Genomic DNA, 18,265 nt, shown 5'->3' on the forward strand with positions numbered 1-18,265 from the left:
CTGCTTCCGATGTTTGTACATAGCATCCGCTTTCCTATCCAGGTACTCTTCTTTCGCGCTGATGATGTACTGTACTCCCTTCAAGAGGGGCAGCTACTAGCATCACCTTCATAATCAAATGCTGACAAGCGGGGTTCATCTTGATCTATTTGCGATCTTTGCTGGTACGTAAATATAGCGCAGCTATATTAGGCAGTGAGAAAGAGATGAAAGGGGTTGTAGCTTGGAACTTCCTCATTAAACCATTAAAGTGGCACCTAACACAAAGTCAACTCAACAACTCTCACTATATCATCGACGCAAACTAAATTAACCCAGATCTTTGGCCATATGCCTTCCGCGCATCATTTGATCCATGGCTTACTGCGAGGCCGCATCGCCAATTTCAGCAAGACGCTCAGCGCCTTGGTAAAATTTGGGGAGGGGCTCCAGCTTCTGTCGCAGGATCCAGACACGGAAGTGCCAGATCGCATTCTTGATTTGATACCTAGCATGCTTTCTGGTGGAAATAGAGAAGACCTGGTCCAGCTCTTCCAGGGTGAGCGCTATAAGAGACATTAGTAACCATAGGATGGTGGAAAAGACTGGATATTACGAACCTTTGGTCTCCGGAACAAATAGCAAGACCAAGAACCAGCCGATGACACACCAAGCCGCATACCAACCGAACGCGCCTTGCGGCTTGAAAGTGCTCAGCAAATGGGGCCACGTGAAAGACAGGATGAAGTTGAAGCACCAGGTCGTAGCGGTAGCCCAGGCCATACCGACTTCTCGAACTTGCAAAGGGAATGCTTCTGCAGAGTAGGTGAATGGGACCGGCCCTTCGCCGGGGGAGTAGAACACTTCGAAGAGATACATTCCCGTTGTGACCATAGCAATACGCTTGTGGCCGTCGTTCTCGTCAATCCAGAAAGAGAAGCCGGACCAGAGGAGGAAGATCGCCAGGAAGGGGAACGTGAACAGGAGGAGATTGCGGCGCCCCCAGGTATCGATCGTGAAGACCGCAGGCAAGGCAAAGACCCAGTTGAGAATGCCGGTGCCCATGGAAGCAAGCAGCGCATTGGAGAGGCCGTATCCCGAATCCTGGAAGATGGTGGTTGAGTAGTAGGCAATCACGTTGACTCCACAGAACTGCTGCATGAACATCACGATCCACGAAGCCCACGTAGCACGGCGGTTGCGCGGAATCGTAAACAGCTCCAGCGCCATACTGAAGAAATTCTTTCCTTTGTTGATCTCCCGCTCTAGCTCGACCCCGATATAAGCATAATACAGGTCTCGAGCGGCTTGCAGCTCGGTTGGGCGCAGGATCTTGAAGTTTGTGTAGGCCTTTTGGATCTTGTTGTGCTGGATGAGCCATCGTGGGGACTCGGGCAGAAGTAGACTTGAGCGCAGACAATCAAGGGAAGGACAACCGTCGACCCCAGCATCAACCGCCAGTTCAGGTCATGTCCCACGTTCGCAAAGGCCACTCCCATGATATTACCCAGCATGATACCAAATGCAGTCCATACCTGCCACATCATCACCAGCGCACCGCGAATTGGTGCAGGAGAGCACTCCGCGGCGTAGACGGGCACCGTGGACGACTTGGAGCCAATGCCCAGGCCAAGGACAAATCGGGCAATGAACAGGTTGACCCATGAATTGCACACGCCTTCCCAAACAGAGGCAACAGCGGCGATGAAGCAAGAGATGAAAATTGTTCCACGACGAGCGAAGTATCGGTTCAAGGGCTCGGTCAACCAGCAGCCAAGAATCGCGCAAGCCAAATAAGGCGCGCCAACGACAAGGCCGGTCAGGTTGTTGCTATTCTCAATTCCGAATTTCTGTGGCAGATGAGTTAACCCCCTGAGCCTTTTGTTTTTTTTTCCCTAGTGAACCATTCTCGAAGCCTCGGTCTTGTTTACCTTCAAATAGTAAGCTTGGGCACCGTTGTTGACGGTTTCATCCATTCCTTGGACAGCAGCGGAGAGCGAGCACATAACTAAAAGAACAGAGAGCGGCTAAGTATGAGCTACCGGTATACGACCACCGTGTTGACACGGTCTCAGGAACTGGAAAGCTTACCTGTCAGGAAATACAGCTGCCATGGCTGGTGCCATTTATGAGTATGCTCACGCACCAGCGCCTCTCGCTCGGCTTCGTTGAGCTCTGGCAGACTGGCTGCCGTGGCCGGACTCTGTGAGATGAGTGCGCCTTTTTTAAAGACTTCCAGATCATCCAGCAGGCCGAACTTGGTGCAGAACTCCTCGACGTTTCTGAATAGCTCATCCCGAGGAATGCCCGCCAGGGGATTCTCGAAGACGGCATTCAGATTGTCTCGTCCGCGGCCTTCCAATTCATCATGGGCGATCCCTTTCTTCTCGCTGTGGATATATGTAGGCGTAGGAGGGGGACTGTCGTCCTTGTGGGCGGTCTCGACCGGGTCCCCAATGTCGCCTTCCTTCATGGCGCCAATTGTCAGGCTCTGGATATCCGGAAATCGTGCCCACTAGGCCAGGCAATCCACAGTACGTTTCCTTTCGGGGGGAAACTCTATACTACACAGGAAAAGTGGACTTCAGGGGGGGGGGGCGAGCTTCCCTTTATTTCTCCGACTCCGGGGTCTTCGTCTTTCAGCACACTACTCGTAGAGGCCTGACATCTTACATACAGGCTAAACTAAAAAAGGGCCGGGACTCTGCTTCTGATTCACGGTTTCGGGCTTACTCGACTCTTTTGCGGTATACGGAGTAAGTCTCGACGAATCGCAGAAGCCTCAGATCCCTGCTCCTTGTGGGGGCCAGCGCGGTCATCCGCGTTCTTTTCCCAAGACAGAGAGGATTTCCTTGCTCGAGCCACTGCCCCCACAGCCAGTCAAGGTGACCCCGCAGAACCGGGGCAGAGAGAACGGGCCAGAAGATGCTCTTTTGTGGAGGGGCAGAAAGCGATGAAATCCGGGAGTCCGGGGGTGGACCATTGTGGGCCGTGGAGATGATCCAGTGGGTCGCCATGGCTTTGGCACCAATCGTACAGAGCAGCAGCGTGGCGTCCTCTGTCCTGCTTGGAACGGGGCCGTCCGATGAGTCAAATACGAGGCTTGACCGTGGAAGATATTGTTGCATATCCAGAGGGTGCAGTGCCATTGGCTCGAGAGTCATTCAGAACCTCATCCGATGTCAAGGCATCATGTTGTGCAATGCTATCCAATACTTTGGGAATCAAAAGCCGCTGACGATTAGGCGTCCTCCCAAGCCAACCAAGGCTAACGGAAACCGGGTAGGCCGTTCAGAGGCGTCGGCATGGGCTCTACCGTGATCCCGTACAAACTGCGTTACATCCGCGACCCCCACTTTGTCATCCCTGGACTCCCAGGCCTTTCTGTATCTAGCAATGTACGGCCTCAGCTCGTCTGCCTTTGACTGTCAAGAGGGTCTACCAGAGAGTCTGCCCTGTGTTGGTGGAGGCAGGTGGAGGCAAGGCCAAGGGGCACCCCAAACCTATGAAAAGTATACAACCTAGACTTGATCTAAGTGGGCGTTGGATATTGTGATGACTTCGCTTGAGCCCTGCCAGGCTAGCCAAGAGCCTTGGCATCGGTCTCAATTTACTAGTCACTTTTATCGAACCCCTACGCATGGCATGGCAGCAAAAGTGCATCCGCCCCATGAGATTAACCACGGAGGGGCCCCTAGCCATGCCGGGGCCTAACCATGCAGGGGCAGTTTTAAAAACATCATTCTTCAGACCACTCGCCAGCAATTACGGCCCCAGAGGGAATGCCAAATCCTATATCAAGGCTCTAATATCTAGGATGCGTGAATATATACCCGAGTATTAGTACTGGACAAGGCCTCAACGTTGGGGGATACCACCCGTCCGGCATGTCTACGAGTAGGTAGGGCTGTCTGGAGCTGAACGGCCTAAAGTGCAATGAGACATGAAAGCGATGCTCCCCGTGCTAGTAAATGAGAATGAAACGGTGCTTCCACCTACCACAAAGCAAATGTAATTCGAAGCCGCTTTGTGTTTACAGCTCGAAAGAGTATCTCATACATTGAATGTCTTTTTCAATTTCTTTCTTCAGAGACCTCATAATTTTTTTTGTCGACAGATATATTACCTCTCAGTCACCACCAGAATTGTGAGGCTTAGTATAATCGAAACAGCCTGGCGAGCATCCCCTCCTACTATTCCCCATTGAAGTTCACCGTGATTCCAGCTGATTCTCCATCTTTTTTCATGACAAACCCTAGGTTATTTCTACCTTTTTCCTACAATATATCCACATAGTCTACTCTCGATTTCTTACAAGTACCCAAGTCGACGATATGCATTTCCTCATACCTGTCATGGGTTTCATTAGCGCGGGCCTATTTGGGGTCTATTCAGGCTCTGCTTACTTAGATGTTATTTCTCAATCTCACAGTGGCTCTCAGGTACGAAGCATTGATACTAGTACCGACTCCAAGGGTTCGACTTACGATGCCGGGCATTTCATCATCAGCCCTCGAGGACAAGGGTTCCTCATTCGGTCCGCACCAGTGGCTATTTATGTTGCCTTGGCGAACACGATGTACGCAACGGGTCTACCGCAAAGGATGACAGACTTAACGCTCTCAAGCGTCCAGAAGATCGGGTTTAATGCAAGGACAAAGAATTTTGTCGCAAGGTGTCTCCCGTACTCTTCTGAAGCTTATTCGTTTCTCAAGTTCTATGGCCGATCCATCCTGTCGGTCGCCAAGGAAGGCGCGATGAGGAATCGCATCACTGGTGAACTACCGCGCGATTTTATTGAACGGACATTCCCTGAAATTGCCGCCGCCTTTGACGTCTCCAAATTGACCGCCGCACAGCCTTTAGCGAACTTTGCGGAGGAGTATACTGGCAGCTTCCCGCAGAATACTCTGGTGGGCGTCGTTGTAACGCCCTTTGCGTTTGCCTGTCGCGTCATCTCCGAGCCCGACGTATGCCGTGTTGAAAGCGAGATATGGGAATTTCTCTCACGCGACGACTATGACCTGTCTGAGAAATCAAACTGGGAGGTTCTCAAGGACATGAGCGGAGTTATTGGGTCTGCCATAGGGCACGCCTTGGGTCAAGCCTTCGGTGAAGGATATCGATGGGGTCGAGATCTATCCTCGATGTTACTGCAAAGTTATAGCGTGAATCTTTTCATGCTCATCGTGAGCTTTCTGCCAGTGTGCCGCGGTACTATTAGGCCAGTTCTCATCCGTGTATTTAGAGACGGAGCTGTGGCTATGCGCAAACTCCGAAGCAAATGCAATCACCATTTGAGACGCCGCTACAACGTTCCCCAGATCATACAGGGAGATTTATCTAGATTGAGACCTCAACGCAAGGTTGAAAATGACAATCAGGGACAAAAGCACAGAGAGGGTACTGCTCCTTTTCTAGAAACTCGGGAAGAAGGATTCATAGAAGAAACGTCCCTTTCCTTTGACATGAATAATGTCGAAGAAAGGGATGTTGGGTATCCTCCTGACAGCACAATTCAATACGGATATGGCGAAGAAAACGAAAGTGATGACAATTATGAAGATTTCTGGTACTCTGATGTTCAAACTAAGTTAATGGACACAGAGTTTGTAGGTGCCGAATCTAAGAGAGAGGGGCACACGAATTCTTTCGAGCTCGACGAAGAAATGAATGCAGGATTTACCGAAGAAGACACGGATGAACAGAATCCGTACATGAAACCTGCCAATGTCCTTCTCGGGATCAAATATGGTGCCGACCAGAGTGGGAGGCGTCCATTTGCTGACTCTTTCTCTTTCGACTCCGGGGATGTAGAAGGCAGGGGCCTTATAGGGACAAGTCCAGTTGGTTCAAAAGATGACAAGGAAGATTCCGCAAATACCACGCCTTATGGGGTTGGGGAAGCTAGAAGGGACCTAGCGATCCGTCCAGGCTTCTCGGGGGCCGCAAGAGGTCACAGCATGGAACCTCCGATAACAGCCCCAGAAGGCGGCTCAGCCAAAGGCTGGGGAAGTTCAACGTGGTTTCCAGCAGTTCCCACCCTCCCAGAGGCAGTGGGGAGGAAGCGCAGACCACGATACGTAGGCCCAGTCTTGTTTTACCATGAAACAGGTGCGTATATTTGCAACAGAGACCTGTAGAATGCGTCAAGGCCGCAACAAACTGAAAGGGACTCGGAAGAAGGTCCGGCTACCACATGCACTACAAAGGCAGGAGGTATGTATAAGCTTGTCCATGTATTTGAGGGCTCCTCGGGGGTATATGAAAGATTATAATGCAGTCGTGTCCTCATCCTGTCGCTTCGTCCACTAGATACTTTCGGCAGGCTGTCTTCAGCATCTCAATGCGCCGCTGAGTATGGATGAAAACTTCGCGATACATGTCCAAACTCTGCTGCACGACCTCCTGGCGGGTCTTAGTGCCTGAACAAATCTCGAGCATCCGCGATTCCATCTCCTTTCGTAAAAAGGGCTTGCTAAGAGAGATACTGTTCGGAAGACCCGCCACAACATTGTCATATCCCTCTACCAGGGCAATGCCCAGGCGGGTCGGTATAAGTTCTTCGACCGCGTTTCGCCCACTTCCTCTTTTGTGGACGACAACGTATTCCCGCTCCTTGATCTTGGCAATATGCTCTGCCATGGTCGCATCGGTGCCAATGCCATTGGCATCCATAAGACCGATGAGTTCAGGTTCTGTCAGGAAGCTTGGAGCAGTGGTCTTGCCCTCCGCGATGTTGGCTTCCGTGGGCTCAAAGAGCTCACCCTTTTCGAAGGTGGGAAGCTGCTGGCTGCTTTCCCATTTGTCGTAAACGTAGACATCCAAGTAATTTCGTTCCAGAACAATCAGGCCGTTGGCATGGAAAGTTTCGTCCCCATATTGGATTTCAATCTCGGTACCTTGGCCTTTTGCGTCTTCGGAGCAACAGGCAAGAAAGCGTCTCACAACGAATTCATACACCTTCTTTTCATTGGCGTTCAGTGACGAAGGCGAGACCCAGCTCACAGGATGGATGGGCGGATGCGCCTGGTCATTATGGCGACCAGATCGAGGGGTTCTGAACTTTCCCTCGATGAGACTATTTCAACACGATTAACGATTGCGCGAGCAGAGCGACCCCCATTGCACAGGATTACTTACTCTCGGGCATATTGGCCCCATGCGCTATCCGGGTATTGCTTCTCAACTAACTTTTGCAAGTCTATTGCCTTGTCAAATTGATCCGTCTCTGTTCTCGGGTAGCTAATGAAACCCTTCGTGTAAAGGGCCTCGGCCACCTTCATGACAGTTTGACTGTCCATCCGGAGATACCGACTGCCCATCATTTGAAGATCGACCGTTGTCAAAGGCAAGGGTCGCCATTTACTCTTGGGTTTCTGGTTCACTTTGGTAACTTTTGCTTCTTTTGCAACCAGGCACCGCTCGAGCATCATCGTGACTGCTGCACGATCGAAGAGATGAACGCGCTTCCACAAGAAATTGACTTTCTTGCCCTCTCGTTGCAGCATCACTTTAATACTCCAGAATGTTTCCGGCTTGAAGTTCTTGACCCGGAGGTATCGATCCACCACGAATCCCAAGGTTGGGAACTGACAAGACCCTGAGTAATGTGAGCCGCAGGAACAAGATGCAAAGCACTATAGGAGGCCATACCATAGCTAATGACCTTCTCTTTCAGAACCGCTACTACTGCTTGTAGTTGTAGAGTTTGTAGTCGAGTGAAGGCAGCACCGATGCGCAGGTCCAGCTCGATTCTCGCTGCGACGGCATTGGCTTGATGTTCATCAAGGTCAATGGGTTCCCGAGCGGCACGAAGAACGTGACTGTTGTAGGCTTTTTCAGTATGCTGACTCTGTGATGAGAGAGCAACTTACGCTCTTTCCGTGTTGCTGAACTTGGCTCTTTTGACCTCAATCCGGTTGTTTCCACTTTTGGCCTGGTTGAGGACTTCTGTACCAATGTGCTCTCCTTCTCGGTCACAATCAGTCCAGATGAACAGAGCCTTGCTGTACTTGGCTTGGTTTCGGATATTTTCTGCAATTGGCAGTTTGTCCTACGTACACGTTTTAGTCACCGTGTTCAGATGGGACACTTGAGGTTCAAACCTTATCAACCTCCTCCTTGACAGGAGCTTCGAACAAGGCACCCGGTGGACAAGAAAGCCATCCTTTGTACTGACGTTCGAAATCTAATCCAGTAAGGTGGCCTAGCACGCTTGTCACGGTGACGGAACAGTTGCCCCAGGGACCGCCAAAGTTGAAGTCAAACTCATAATTTTTGACATATTTATTTCCTCGAATTGCATGCTATGTCACGATCAGCAAAGGGGGTCCCTTGAAATCCACAGCAGCCTTACTGTTTGAAAAGAGCCACCGGACAGATGCGTGGCCACAGCACGCGCAATCGCAGGTTTTTCTGCTACACACAGGACCTTGCGAGCCATGATAAGCCCAGCACGATCAAACAGCGATCATCCATGAGATGGAAGCATTTGATTGATCGAGAAATACTGGAGACGCGAGCGGATCTGGATGCCTCAGGACGACGCGCCTGTTGTGCCTGAGGCGTACATAATTAATACGCTAATCCAAAACTGGAAATCCAAACATAAACCCAAATCGCAAACCCCCCCCGGATCGACTCGACGAAGTTCCCCTTCACACTCTCCTGATCGTATTGTTGGTATAGATTGTATCGGGAAAATGTCCGATCTTCCACTCCCACCTATCGGGTCCCTTGCGGATGCCACCTCCTTTCAACACACTGTGCTTCCCTATCTTGCCCAGCTGCAGTGGCTCCCCGCCAGCCTGCACGAGGCGGGTCGTGACGTCGAGAGTCTAAAAGCTGTCTATCTCGCCACCAACCCCATGGTTTCTGCTGTTGGACTCAGCGGAGTTTTGGCGGTTTTGTTCTTCTTGGTTTCTGAGATTAATCGCAACTATTCCCAAGTGGATCGCTTCTGGAGCATCCTACCGACTATTTACAACGTTCACTTCGCTGTTTGGGCGCGCTTGGCCGGCATTCGCACTCAGACGCTGGATACTATCGCTGTGATCAGCATTATTTGGAGTGTACAGTGACCCCACCGAGCCCGATGCGCCGCAGCTCTAATGTACTGACATGGGATTCTTTTCCTCACTAGGTGCGCTTGACATATAACTACTGGCGCAAAGGCGGTTATTCGATCGGTTCTGAAGATTATCGTTGGCAGATCGTGAAAGCGAAGGTCAACAACATCTTTGTCTTCACCATCTTCAACCTCGGTTTCATTTCTTTCCTCCAGAACCTGCTCCTCGTGGCCATCACTGCTCCCACCTACGTTTTCGTGCTTCTCGCGCAAAGCCAAGACCCCGAAGTATTTGGTCTTCCTGACCTGGCTATCTCCCGGGCCCTCTTCTTCTTGATCATTGTCGAGTACTTCGCCGACCAGCAGCAATGGGAGTTCCAGACCGCAAAGCGCGATTACCAGAAAAATGCGCGTGTCGCGGATATCTACAAGGACCAATACAGCCCGGAGGACCTGGAGCGTGGCTTTGTGGTCAGCGGACTCTGGTCCTGGTCGCGCCATCCCAACTTCCTTTGCGAGCAAGCCATCTGGGTGGGACTGTATCTCTGGGCAGCCTTCCGCACGAAGACGTATTTCCAGTGGGCCGGCCTTGGTGCTTTGGGCTATGTGCTGATTTTCCAGGCCAGCACTCCTCTGACTGAAGCCATCAGTGCCAGCAAGTATCCCGAGTACCGCGAATACCAGGCACGGGTTGGACGATTCCTCCCCAGCTGGTCGGTTGAGGCCAAGACCGAACCCAGCGGAAAGAAGCCTGCGGCCATCACTGGCGCAGAATCTAAGAAGAGCAACTAAGTTTCGGATTTGAGTACTTGATTCTATCATTTTTCAGCTAAGCTATCTTGTAATGGGCATACCCTTTGGATGTTTTTGGATTTACTGTTTTGGTTGTTATGTTTGCTGGGATGTCAAAATTTCTCATACTACTAATTTAAAGTCATATTAACACGTCTTCGCTGGGCGCACAACTCTAGAATTTTTGGATTTTTAGCCAGTTAAGCACTATAAATCCCCTGGCTTAGTGGTTCAAAGTGGCACTTGAACCCATACTAGTAGAGTGGATACGTCATTTAACCTCGATACGAGGTCGAGCTTCCTCTGCGCCCTGGTGTATTTTTGAACCCCATTTGAGCCCCCTGTGTCATCTTCCTTGGTTTCATTTCAAGTGTATTTCGTATGAGGCGCCGTCCCAAGGTACTAACCATTGGGCCTAAATTCAGAGCTATCTTCACTCTTGCAAACATCTACATCGTTGGTCCATCACACCAAGCTTTCTACCTTTCTGCAAGATGACAGGTCAATCAAAGTCAAAGCCTGGCGAAGACATTCCCTCCTGCTTCACAGATACCCACAGCGCGATGACGTCGAGTATGAACGATCTGCCGGGCTATAAAACCAAAAAGCGCCCTGAGCACCGTCTCCGGGATCACCGTGCGGACACGTAATTAGGATGCAGACCTGGGCGCTGTTATGCGATCAGCTGTTGGAGGTGAAATCCGCTTCTCCACCAACCTGATGTGAACATCGTGCGAAGAAGCGTTGGAGAGACTTGTGGGGGGTGTATGAGCAGAGGAGGCAACGCAGTCGTTGCACTGCCATTTGATGTTGCGAGCTTTGAGGCCTTCTCACAAATATGTGCCCTATGGGACAGCGTGCTTGATTGAGAAGGTAGACGAGGGTATATGAAATATTCCCAGGAACGAACTTGAAATCGAGATCAACAAGGTCAGTGTCAAGGTCAAGGTCGCAGCTGGAGGGGGTGCCACCAGTGATAATAATCTATCGTCCTCCTATGAGGAGCATTTACCTCCAGCAACTACCGCAGTCTAATGATGATCCTTCGTTATCAACTTGGCCACTTCATCAGGCCCGAATGTATTTTCAATCTCGCACTATAATGAAGAAAAGGGGGTTGACTGGGTAGGTGATTGGGAGACCTCGTGAAACCTAAGCCTACAAAGGATTGCTACATCACGTTTGGCGGAGAAATTCTAGCTCATAGTATACATTATCACACGAGATAGTACACGGGCCTCTGAAACGAGGCTTGATGAATGGGAAACGTTCGGAAGTTCCTTCGTCTTTGGAAGTTTCTCCATCTCTGAGTACCACAAGAAACAAAAGGGGAGATTTATAAGGCGGAGGAATGTGAGACGGAAAGTCCTGAGGGGGGAGAGTAATGAGGTGAGCAAAAAGATAGAAGAACAAAGACATCTTGAGATGCAAGTCCATAAGTACACAGAGAAAATGAAAGAAGACACGATGATATCATACTCCGACTGAGATTTGACATAAAGCCTTCCCATAATGCAGTCCGATCAAGTACACGATGAAAGCGGAGCTTCAGCCATTGATCAAGGAATGGGCGTCTGGTCTCGGCCATCCTTGCCAGATGTTGCTTCGGGGTCTTCAGAAGCTGGTGGCGCGATGACTGTGCCATCGCGGTTGTTGAAGTATTTGCTGAACTCATTGGACTCAGTGAAGGGTCGGGGGCCCAGCAGACGAACCATGTCATCACGGCTGAGAACCTCCTTAGAAAGGAGCTCTTCAGCGACGAGACCGACCTCCTTCTTCTTCTCCTTCAGAAGATCACTGCACTGTTTGTACGCATCGTTGATGATCCGGCGGACTTCAATATCGATGTTGCGTCCGGTTTCCTCAGAGAAGGGCTTGGTATATTGCTGCGTGGTGGACTCATCGTAGTAAATGAAGCCCAACTTCGACATACCGTACTTCGTGACCATGGCAGTCGCTAATTGGGTAACCTTGTTGAAATCATCACTGGCACCGCTGCTCACAGTGTCGAAATGAATCTCTTCGCTAACACGGCCACCGAGAGTCATGGCCATACGATCCATGATCTGGCGGGTGTTCAGCAAGTATGTGTCGCCGTTGGCGGGAAGATATTGAGCGTATCCCAGTGCTCCCGAGCCACGCGGAATAATCGACACCTTGAGTAAAGGATCGGCCCACTTGAAGTACCAGCCACAGATAGCGTGACCAGCCTCGTGATAGGCAACAACGCGCTTTTCTTCGGGGGACAGGACCAGTGACTTCTTCTCTAAGCCAGCAATGACTCGCTCGATAGCTTGTTCGAAGTGTCTCATGACGACCTTATCAGCGTTTTCACGCGCGGCTATAAGAAGTTTAGAACAGATATTCTTGAGCTGTGGGATTGATCAGACTTACCAACAAGAGCTGCTTCGTTGACACAGTTAGCAATATCAGCTCCAGCAAATCCAGGGGTCAGAGCAGAAAGTCTGCCCTCTAAGTAGTCCAGGTCCTCATCGGTGACGATCTTCTTCAAGTGCACCCGGAAAATCTGCTTTCGGCCGTCGATAGTAGGCGCATCAATAGTAATGTGACGATCGAAACGGCCCGGGCGCATGAGAGCCTTGTCAAGGACATCAGCGCGGTTGGTACCAGCCAGGACCACAACTTGTTCAGAAGTGTTGAAACCGTCCATCTCAGTGAGAATCTGGTTGAGCGTGCTCTCACGTTCATCGTTTCCACCGCCGTAGTTCGACTTCGCACGGGATTTGCCAATAGCATCGATTTCGTCGATGAAGATGATGCAAGGTGTATTCTTCCGAGCGTTGGCGAACAAATCACGGACACGGGACGGACCAACACCAACGAACATCTCAACGAATTCGGAACCACTGACGCTGAAGAAAGGCACGCCGGACTCACCAGCAGTGGCCTTGGCAAGAAGTGTCTTACCAGTACCTGGAGGGCCCGAGAGAATGGCACCACGGGGAAGCTTAGCACCGAGCTTCTGGAATCGCTCGGGTTGCTGAAGGAAGCTGACGAACTCCATGATCTCAACCTTAGCCTCATCCATACCGGCGACATCAGAGAACTTGACTTTGATGTCAGTTTCATGATTGAACCTCTTAGCACGGCTCTTGCCAATGCCAAAAATTCCGCCCTGGCCACCGGCTCCGCCGCCAGCACGACGAGAGAGCCAGAAGATACTAGCGAAAATAAGCAAAGTAGGGGCGAATGACAACAAAGCACTACCCCAAGGGACTTCCTCGACGAAAGCAACGGGAATTCTCTCATTGAGTGGGATGCCCAGTGCCTCTTGAGCATCTTCAAGCTTTCTCTCGAAGCCATCAACGGAGCCAATGGTGAAGTACACGTGGGAAACAGGCTGGCCGCTAGAGTCCGACGTCTGGTCAGTAACTTCTCGCCTGAGATCAACCCGAACTCTGCTCTGATTCAAGACTGTCAATCTCTCCACCAGGCCCTTGTTGAGATAGTTTGCTCGGAATTCCTCCCAGGTAATTTCTCGGCTGCTGGCACTCTCACTAGGGAAGAAACTCCGGTAGATGTAATAGGCAACGAGTGCTGTAATAAAAAAGGAGGTAGGGTCAAGCTTGAGTTTGAAGACGCGGGCATTCGGGGGTAGGCCTTGCTGCTTTCTCTTTTGCTCCTGTTCTTTCTTCTTGCGCAATTCTTCACGAATTCGCTCCTCCTCTTCGTCCTTGCGAGGAGGCTCTTCTTCCCCATTTTGCTTCTTCTGAGACTGCTCCTCCCCTTTATTCTTGTTGTTCAGGGCCTCGGCATCGTCACCCGTCTTTTTTGTCGAATCAACATCCTTTTGAGCGCGTGTGATATGTCCGTCTCGCTCTAGTTCTTTATCAATTTGCTCGCTCGCGAACTTCAAGACAAATCGCACCATCCGCATGTGATCCATCAATGACGCGGGCTGGTCTCTGCTGAGGTAAGGCTTGATTTCGTCGGCGATTCCTTGCCGCATCATTTGCTTCCGCGCTTCCTGGATCATTTCATGTTGGGACTCCGGGGCGATTTGCTCGAGACGCTTCACGAATGCGTCCAGATCCTTTTGTTCCTGCGGGCTCAAGACCGAGCGCTCTTGATCCTGGGAGGCCCCAGAGTTGTCGTTCGGGGGCTTCGGAGGCCCAGACCCACTTGTAGCATACGTTCGTAGGCGTTGGGATGCAATGATAGAAGCCAGACTCGAAGGAGCGGTCCGCGCAGGTCCGAAGGCTGAGCGAGTGATGGATAGTGTGGCTCTCCTCGAGATTCGAGCAAGGTTGCCTGGCCTTCGAAGGAGGGTGGCCATGGTCGAGGAAGAGGGAGCCCTACGGGCTGGTAACGTGGGAGAAAGGGTGATCAATCGGGGTGTGGGTGAATAGACACCTGGATGTAATCCATCAAGCGGTTGCGTGAGAAGCTGCAGAGCTCCGGCCAGTTTCGGCACGGGAAATTTGCACCTCCGTTGATGAGTCATCCGAACGCCGTCGAAAGGGATCGTGTAGACGGCTTAACCTGAGATTCTTTGTTACATATTTTTCTTCATGATACAATATTACTAATGTCATTTCTCTTCCGATTCTTCTAAGATCCAAGCGTGGAAATCTTGCATCACGTTAAATTGGTGGAGCATCCATATATCACCATGCACTGTAATCGCATCACGTGTGTTGTCTGGGCCCCTGTATTAGTATATCCGCCCGGTCTCGAACTCCAGAATCCTAGAGTATCTTTCGTTACAACATGAGAATTTTATTAGCACTAGGTGGGACTGAGGTTCCTGAATGCTCACGCCTCCCCGTCTCATTGCTGCAGCAACTGCCACCATAGAATGAGACGTTCAATGTACAGGTAAGAGGAGATATGTATTACATGGAGTGATGAGAGGAAAATAGAGAGGGGGGGACAGTTGGACGCTTTGATCAGTTGTGAAACCCAAACTCCATTAGCTTCCGCCTCATTAAACGCCTTGGGTTCAGAAAATATCTAGGCAGAATGCATAGAATTCTCAAATGATTTTTTTTTTTGGTTCCGGACTTGAGCTCCAAGGCTGGCCATGATTATTGTGGAGGGGGTTGACCGTTTGGACCTCCACCCTCGAAAGGAGAAAAATTGGACGACATTTCTGCCCAGTCCCATTCAATGGTCATTGGCATCTGCCATAAGTCTTGTGGGACAAACGGCTGCTGGAAAGGCGCAACGTTCGGGCTGGCGGTACCAAAAGGCTGTTCTCCAAACCCGACATTGCCCAGTTGAGTAGGACTCAGCATCTCTGAGAATTCTTGTCCTATACCATGTATCCCTTGAACATTGCTCGGAAAATCCTGAGAAACACTATTGAGCATAGTAGAGTCGGTGCCGAGCCCTTGCGGCGTGGATGGTGCAGCAGTGTCACCAGGGAATCTAGGAGAGAAGGGCAAGGTTGTGGAAGGCCCCTGAGGTGCGGTAGTAGGTGGAAATGAAGCAGGTTGTTCCTTTTTCGGCTGTGCTGACACTGGGTCTTCCGGAGCGTTCTTACGCTTCTTGCGTGTCTGAGATTCCCTCTCATTCTTATCAAGAACAACCTTAGCGATTCGTTCAAATTCCCCACAAAGTGAAAGCATTCGCTTGATACTGCCATTTGATTCATCGGATACCAATGTTGACAGGAAGTTAACCACAACATTCATTAGTTTGACGTCGGAACGAGCGCGGGCGTCATTTGGATTTTGGAGGATGTTGGCAAAAAGAGTCACTAAAGCAGAGACGGGGTAGTAGACAATCAACCTATTTTCAGATATCAGCGCATATTCAAGCATCCCGTTGAAGCGATTGAGTCCGGCACCCACCACACGCAGGCAAAATCGCCCTGAGGGATGTACTTGATCAAGTGGATCGTTGTTCTGGCTGCAGACACGCAAAGTGAAGCAGATAAGAAGACCCTTGGATTTAAAGGCCGAGCATTCAGTCCCTGAATTGCGTAATTGGATAGTCGACTAGTCCAATAACCATGATGAACGGACATGCGGTGAATGGTAGTCAAGCAATTGTAGTATGAAAAATGAAGTACGACAATCTGAAGAATGAGTGGGCCATGGGTGGCTTGGATTTCGTGCTCGGGTCGAAAGTCGATGGGAATATTCTCTTTCCAATCTTCTAACTCCTTATCAAGCTCACCAATGGTGTTGAGAAGTTCACCGTCAGATTGCCGGGATGCCGTAGCCGAATAAAGTCTCTTGTAAATCCTGCTTTCAATCGTAGCAAATTCGCAAAAAGTTCTGAAAAGATTGAATTTGTTCTTCCCGTCTCCGAGTGGCACATTGCCCACGTTATCTGGCGGATTCCCGCTGGGAAGGTCAACGTTCATGTCATCATCATCTTGTACTGGCGGTCGGCCGGATCGGAGGCAGATACTGTACATGATTAGCCTTGACATTTGGGTAAAAGAAAAAGAACGAATTGAAACAGAGTACACACTCTTTATCGAGGCAGTATGCGATCCAGAAAACACGTTTCCTTTGCTCCACCTCAACGGGGTTCAATCCAAAAGCGGATCCTTTCTTGTGCAATCCGATGCTATGCGAGAGGCGAATAGCTGCAGCAACCAGGAAGAAAGCGGGCTGGGGGTTAGGCGTCCCTTGCAAGAAGAGCGACATGCCCAGAAGTGCCTGGACACTCATAAGATCTGTGTTCCGCATGGTCAATTCGGTCAAAACCCCCATGGCATTCTTCAAATAGAGCCAGGCTTTCTTGTCCTCCTCTTGTGGTACCAAGTTGCTCATAACACGCAGTCGATGAGAGATGGCTAGCACCACATTGATACTGGCCCACCATCCAGAGCCTTCGTAAGGATCCCGGGAGTATTGTTTGTCCACCAAGTGCATGAACGTTGCCTCATGGAACAATGGGAAGATGCAATTGAAATTCTCGAAGAAATCCTTGAAAAGAGATAAAGCCTCCTCCTTGGGAGGCAGTGGTTTGAAGACACGACGAGCGAAGATGTCACTGAAAATCTCTGGTTTCCAATACATCCACTTGTTGTCGTCAACGTAAGCCGAAGAGATCATGTCTTCAAACGAGGTGTCACCCGTTTTTCTCATTAACCCACTGAACACCCTTTGGCGAAAATATAGAGAAGCCAGATGAAGAGCCTAGAAACGGTCAATGCAAGTCAGATCTATAAATATAGATAAGAATCCTCCTACCGATATATCGAGTCTCTCCGCAGTTGTTTGTGACCAAGGAACACATCATATCAGATAACCCTTCCACTTCGCCTTCAGACTCTCGTTGTGATTCGGGGGACGTAGCAGCGGTATGCGGGCTAGAGTGCGAATCCATGCGAGGAGTGGTATTGTGAGAGGTGGTGGTAGTTTGCTGGGTTGCACTCTGGGCAGGAGGCTTAGGTGTATTTCTCGCCGCGTTGAGGGCATTTGTTCGGTCGGCCAGTCGTTTTTCCAGCGTGCCCAGATCTGTCTTTCCATCGTCTTCCTCGGATAACAGTCCGGACAGTCTGAGGAGGGACTCCATGCGCCCGAGGCGGTTCTCAAGGCCTTCGATGTACTTGGCTCTGAATATCCTTCGTCAGCCTCAGCTCAACCAGAGGCAAGACCTCATGAGCCCGTTGTGGGTAGACATTTTGACCAAACCTACCCTTTTGGTGGATTCCGCTTCTTTTCAACCTGCGTAAAAACACAGTCGGTCTTGTAGTTGATACAATGTGAGCACTTGGGCATCTTGCCGTCGCATTTGATCTTCTTCTTCCGGCACATATCGCATGCCTATATAGACCAACAAAACCAAAGTAAGTAGGGGGGGGATTCCAAAACGGTCCGGGGGATCGTTGACGTACCCTCGCGATTCGGCGCCTCTTCGCATCGTTGGCATCATCCCCCATGCCTAATACAGAGTCGTCCGCATACATGGCGCCTCCAGAAAGTCCAGATACAGAGCCATCGTGTGAATAACCACCGAAGAGCTGCTGCTGATTCATCATGGAGGGCTGGCCGTGCATATCGAAGCCCATCCCGTCGCCACCGTTATTCCCCAGGCCGTTCATTGTTGCATTTGCGTCCCGCTCACTTTTTTTTTGTGGGCACAGTCGGTGATCGGAGATTCCGCGGGGTGGAGCAGGAAGAGGCGGAAGTAAGGCAGATAAAGCTGCGGGGCTCGAGGTCGCGGAGGTGAACTTTTAGCCGCAGCTTGCCCTGAAGTTGAAGATCAGGGGAGAGGCCTCAGGTGAAAAGCGGATGACGCATACGGAGGGGAGGCTGCAAGACTTTTTTAGGTCATCCGCTGAGTCAACCATTGGATTTGTGCTGCCAGCAGTCGCGTATTTATGGTATTGAGCTAAACTATGTCGGAAGATTCTTGAAGCATGGAGCATAAGATTGATCGACGGGGTACACCAGTGCTGCCTTGGAGTTTCAAAAATCTACTAAGCGGAAGGAAGGCAGT

At 50.5% G+C, this 18,265-nt stretch overlaps 6 protein-coding genes across 6 annotated transcripts; 2 read left to right on the plus strand and 4 right to left on the minus strand.

The window, feature by feature from the left end:
* Positions 1-360: 360 nt before the first annotated feature.
* N7468_004046 (sugar porter family MFS transporter) lies at positions 361-2,452 on the minus strand (the record flags this gene model as incomplete). The annotated part of the gene is made up of 5 exons (XM_058473343.1): positions 361-545; positions 600-1,384; positions 1,435-1,829; positions 1,911-1,987; positions 2,071-2,452. 5 exons carry the CDS (start codon positions 2,450-2,452, stop codon positions 361-363), a joined length of 1,824 nt encoding a protein of 607 aa, XP_058332346.1.
* A 1,861-nt stretch (positions 2,453-4,313) lies between these two features.
* On the plus strand, positions 4,314-6,122 carry N7468_004047 (uncharacterized protein; the record flags this gene model as incomplete). The annotated part of the gene is made up of 1 exon (XM_058473344.1): positions 4,314-6,122. One exon carries the CDS (start codon positions 4,314-4,316, stop codon positions 6,120-6,122), a length of 1,809 nt encoding a protein of 602 aa, XP_058332347.1.
* A 148-nt stretch (positions 6,123-6,270) lies between these two features.
* N7468_004048 (DNA topoisomerase 3) lies at positions 6,271-8,425 on the minus strand (the record flags this gene model as incomplete). Its single annotated transcript, XM_058473345.1, has 6 exons — positions 6,271-7,060; positions 7,123-7,582; positions 7,636-7,805; positions 7,857-8,035; positions 8,088-8,288; positions 8,339-8,425. The coding sequence occupies 6 exons, from the start codon at positions 8,423-8,425 to the stop codon at positions 6,271-6,273; spliced, it is 1,887 nt and encodes a 628-aa protein (XP_058332348.1).
* A 259-nt stretch (positions 8,426-8,684) lies between these two features.
* Positions 8,685-9,841, plus strand: N7468_004049 (DUF1295 domain protein; the record flags this gene model as incomplete). The annotated part of the gene is made up of 2 exons (XM_058473346.1): positions 8,685-9,053; positions 9,125-9,841. 2 exons carry the CDS (start codon positions 8,685-8,687, stop codon positions 9,839-9,841), a joined length of 1,086 nt encoding a protein of 361 aa, XP_058332349.1.
* A 1,559-nt stretch (positions 9,842-11,400) lies between these two features.
* Positions 11,401-14,138, minus strand: N7468_004050 (ATP-dependent metallopeptidase FtsH/Yme1/Tma family protein; the record flags this gene model as incomplete). The annotated part of the gene is made up of 2 exons (XM_058473347.1): positions 11,401-12,182; positions 12,236-14,138. The coding sequence occupies 2 exons, from the start codon at positions 14,136-14,138 to the stop codon at positions 11,401-11,403; spliced, it is 2,685 nt and encodes an 894-aa protein (XP_058332350.1).
* A 751-nt stretch (positions 14,139-14,889) lies between these two features.
* atrR (transcription factor atrR) lies at positions 14,890-17,867 on the minus strand (the record flags this gene model as incomplete). The annotated part of the gene is made up of 6 exons (XM_058473348.1): positions 14,890-15,595; positions 15,658-16,221; positions 16,286-16,877; positions 17,014-17,378; positions 17,462-17,589; positions 17,661-17,867. The coding sequence occupies 6 exons, from the start codon at positions 17,865-17,867 to the stop codon at positions 14,890-14,892; spliced, it is 2,562 nt and encodes an 853-aa protein (XP_058332351.1).
* Positions 17,868-18,265: the final 398 nt, after the last annotated feature.

The sequence above is a fragment of the Penicillium chermesinum genome (assembly GCF_028974085.1).
Source record: "Penicillium chermesinum strain IBT 19713 chromosome Unknown utg000003l:1.0-5111272.0:1.0-5115320.0, whole genome shotgun sequence".
NCBI classification, from domain to species: domain Eukaryota; kingdom Fungi; phylum Ascomycota; class Eurotiomycetes; order Eurotiales; family Aspergillaceae; genus Penicillium; species Penicillium chermesinum.